This window comes from Chelonoidis abingdonii, chromosome 1 (genome assembly GCF_003597395.2).
Source record: "Chelonoidis abingdonii isolate Lonesome George chromosome 1, CheloAbing_2.0, whole genome shotgun sequence".
NCBI classification, from domain to species: Eukaryota; Metazoa; Chordata; order Testudines; family Testudinidae; genus Chelonoidis; species Chelonoidis abingdonii.
The window spans coordinates 43655365-43659740 of NC_133769.1; the positions used below are offsets into that span (position 1 = coordinate 43655365).

Here is a 4376-nt window from a genome sequence, read left to right on the forward strand (position 1 = left end):
GCTGAATGGGCTTCATGGTTGCTGTGCTATGGGTGTTTGCCAGGGCAATCCAGGGAAAAAGGACGTGAAATGATTGTCTGCCGTTGCTTTCACGGAGGAAGGAATGAGTGACGACGTTTACCCAGAATCACCCGCGACACTGTTTTTGCACCATCATGCATTGGCGTCTCAACTCATAATTCCAATGGGCAGAGGAGACTGCGGGAGCTATGGGATAGCTACAGCATAGCTACTCACAGTGCAACGCTCCAGAAATCAACACTAGCCTCGGTACAGGGACGCACCCCGCCGAATTGTGCTTAGTGTGGCTGCGTGCACTCGACTTTATACAATCTGTTTTACAAAACCGGTTTATGTAAAATCAGAATAATCCTGTAGTGTAGACATACCCTGAGAAGCCCAACTCTCTCAGTTCCTGTGGAGAAAGAATGCAGATGGTGTTCCTAGATGCAGCTCAGGGGCTCTAACTCTTATATTGGACTCTGGCAATTCAGCAGCGGCGTATTATCGCCTAGGCCTAGGGCGGCAAATTTGCAGGGTTGGCAAATTTATAATAGCAGCATTTTTGTAATCACAGCATCAGTGACACTGCGATTCTACCAATCATAGCACGTACTGAAACCACCAATGACGGCATGACGCCATTTAGTAAACATACTCGTGAGAGTCCTAAACATTAATAATATGACAGGAATGAAGAAATTAAGCAGTTCTCAGTTTTGAATCCATGCACTGTCCTGCCCTGTAAGCGAACTCATGCTATACGGACGTGCGTTCAAGCGAGGGTCCGCTGTACTTGTAATTTTATTTATAATAAAACTTGTAAATGTTCAATTATTTTAATGATATTTAGATTTATTTTAGTTACAAGTTACAATGAATTTGTAAAAAAACTAAAACAAGTTCATACGGGGCTGGGCTGGCAATTTATTAGTATTTATTATTAATTATTTCAGGGCTTGGGGCGGCAAAATCATTAATCTGCCACTGCAATTCAATGTCTAAGTTTTGAAGTCTCTCTCGTGGCCCAGAAGAAAATATTTTGTTTCTGTCCTCCTCCTTCACACTTTATTTCTCCTCACCCCTATCCTGTCTTCCACTGAAGAGTCTCTGCTACTGGACTCCTCTCTGTCTCCTGGTTGTTGCAATGAGGGTAGGGAATGGGGTGCTAATCTATTACTCTACCTCTCCAGCCTGAAGGGTTATTTTGTGGTTCTTGTCCTCTACTCTGTCATTACATTTACACTACACATCACTTTCAGCAGTGTGTTGTGTACATGTAGCTACATGCCACAGTGAAAAGCACATTGTGTCCACGCTGCAGCGTGCAGCTAGGTGATCCAGTGAGAAGCTCTGACAGAAGGGAGACAGCAGAGAAGGGCTCTATCAATGGGGAAGCAGCAGGACATTGCACTGACAAAAATAGCAATGTAGCTGGGAAGGCATGGCTTGGGTGAGTAGAGAGTCTTATAGGGTGTGTACTTGAGTATATACGTACAGACACCCTTCAAGCATGTCTTTATTCTACTCACATAAGCCATGCCTCACTATCTACACTGCTGTTTGGACCTGGGCTACAGGGGCTATGTGAGTATGTACACTATACATCCGTGAAAAGGATGCAGTGTAGATGAAACTTATCTGTAATGCTGATGCTCCTAGCAGCAGCAGGTGAAATTGATGCAGTCATTGTCAGTTTCACTGCTAACTTTTCAGGTCTGAATAGGCATGAAGCCTCCCCAGAGATTTGTTAATTTCACTCTGCTGCAGCTCAGGATATCTGTGGGCCTCAGCAGAGGCACTGAAGTTCTTGACAGTTTCAAGAAAGTGACTGTATTGATTCACACGTGGATGGTTATTCTGTAACCAAAACAGCTAGAAATATGTTTTAAAATGAAAGCTTAATTATAGCAGATATTCATACCTAAGTCTCCCAGTTCCCCAGGGAAAACTTCTTGGTACTTACAAGTGCATGAAAGGACTTTTTTCAAGTCATGGATTGTCTCCATATAAAATAGTGATATAATATATTCTTTGCTAATACAAAAAATTAAATATAACTTGGTACTGTATTCTATCTCTAACATAAATCATCCAAGTGGAAGCTTTGTCACTTCTGTGTTTAAAATACATTGATTCTCTGTACATGCACATTTTAAATTGTGATCAGACACATGAAAAATTTCTATTTCATATAGCCAGTATTGTTTTTATAGCTGCTTTTCTGTGCCTTTTAAAATATTTTGCATATATATATATATGTTTTCATTATTCAAATAAAATGTGTACCACGTTTTATAGAAAAATGTTTTTGTAGAGACTTTCTCACCATTTTGGTGTAAAAGGGTTGTAGTGATCTGGATTGTTTTTGCTTCTCTTTATAGAGTCAGAGAATTCATGTTCAAAGACCAGCACCATCAATGTTTTATTCTTTGGAAGGTTGGCAGGCGATTGTGGAAAAGTTGTACATCAAGGGGTAAAACATTTTTATTTCTTCCTCTTTCTGAGAGGCCTTTCTAAAGATCTAGCTTAATTTACTATTCTGTCTAGTTTGTATGGCCGTCATTTAAAATAGATTTTCAAGAGACATATTGAGCCATTGTTAGAAATATTAACTAGAAAGGAAGACATAGTTTTGAATATGTTGATTTCTTATTAACCCAAAAAGTAAACTAACAACTTGGTTATTTTATACTGTCGTAATACTGTCCTGTTTATCTAGCAAATGAATGGGGCTGAATATTGGTGACTCAGAGGCTGCCCAGTTATGAAAATAAGTAATATTTATGTTGTAGTTTGACGTAGATAGTAGATTTCATCACTGAATTGATTTAAATGACACTATCAAGCAAACAGTGTTTTGAAAATGCCTAAAATTGTGTAACTCTTACTATTTCTGCATATATTTGGTGTACCTTACTCTGTATGGATAAAGAATTGAGCAGTAAAATATTCATTCAATATAATACTGATGCCTACCTCTTGTATATAAAACCACATATAGCACTTCCTTCACTGGCTGGCTGCTGTCTTCATAATGCAGCAGAGTTGCAAGTTTGGTTTAATCTCACCAGTGAGATGCATGTTAAGTCAAATCAGCACAAGAGTCTGGTAGTTATGGGCCTAAAGAAAGAAGATAAAACCATTTTAAACAACTAATGTGCTAAATATTGATTAGCTTGGATGATGATGACACTTTAGTAAACTGATTTGAAGATCAGTAGTTAAACTAAAAAGGGAATCTGGTATATAGCCTTGTTTTAATGATTCACCATTTCTGAAGTAAACAATTTAAAGCAAAAGTCGGCGTGGAAATAGCAATGACTTGGGTAACATGCTCGGCAAGCTTCTTTGCATAACTCTGCCACTACATTTTACCACTGTGCTAACCTGTGAGGGCACATGCATGCATGCGCACACAACCCACCACCCTTCGAGGCGGGTCTGGAAATGGGCAGCTTCAGCCTGAGTTGCTGTATATTTGTGGAGTGTATGAAATGCATATGTACTGGGCTAGGTCTGGTTTGTTAAAGACCAGCCAGCTCTTTTTTTTTTAAACTCTGAGCTAAGTTATGACTTAAACTTGGCTCTCAGTAGGAAAAAAAAAATAAACTTGTCCTTCTCAAATGAAGCTTTAATACAAAACCATATCAGCTTTAAAGATTCATTCATCAGACCAAGAGGAAGGTGGGATGGAAGCTGCTGGTTTCCAGGGCTACACTGAAGGCTTTCAAATTCTTGAGGTCCTGGCACTTTAAACATTCTTAATGTGGCTAAATTAATGTCACATTTAAAAAAAATTGTATTGTCTTTCTTTTTGCATATGAATGGATCTCAGGGGAAGGTAATTAAAACTTAGTAATTACCCTATTGCTGCCACAATTATGCCTCATAAGAGATGTCTGTTTAGAAAGGACAGCAAATGTCTACAGAACTTATCTCATCTGTGAAAGAGTGTATATAAGAATATAAAAACGGCCGTACTGGGTCAGACCAAAGGTCCATCTAGCCCAGTATCCTGTCTACTGACAGTGGCCAATGTCAGGTGCCCCAGAGGGAGTGAACCTAACAGGTAATGATCAGGTGATCTCTCTCCTGCCAGCCATCTTCACCCTCTAACAAACAGAGGATAAGGACACCATTCCTTACCCATCCTGGCTAATAGGCATTAATGGTCTTAACCTCCATGAATTTATCCAGTTCTGTTTTTTAAATGCTCTTATAGTCCTAGCCTTCACAACCTCCTCAGGCAAGGAGTTCCACAAGTTGACTGTGCGCTGTTTTATTTGTTTTAAACCTGCTGCCTATTAATTTCATTTGGTGACCCCTTGTTCTTGTATTATGGAAATAAGTAAATAACTTTTCCTTATCTACTT

The 4376-nt window shown here is 39.3% G+C and overlaps 1 protein-coding gene across 5 annotated transcripts in view; it reads left to right on the forward strand.

Annotated features, from left to right (window-relative positions):
• POT1 (protection of telomeres 1) overlaps positions 1-4376 on the forward strand; it is a 161269-nt gene that overhangs the window by 19948 nt on the left and 136945 nt on the right. For all 5 annotated transcript variants that reach the window (XM_032800954.2, XM_032800960.2, XM_032800961.2 and 2 more), the window contains exon 4: positions 2385-2476. In XM_032800954.2, the coding sequence (XP_032656845.1) occupies positions 2385-2476 (92 nt within the window). The remainder of the gene's footprint in view (positions 1-2384; positions 2477-4376) is intronic.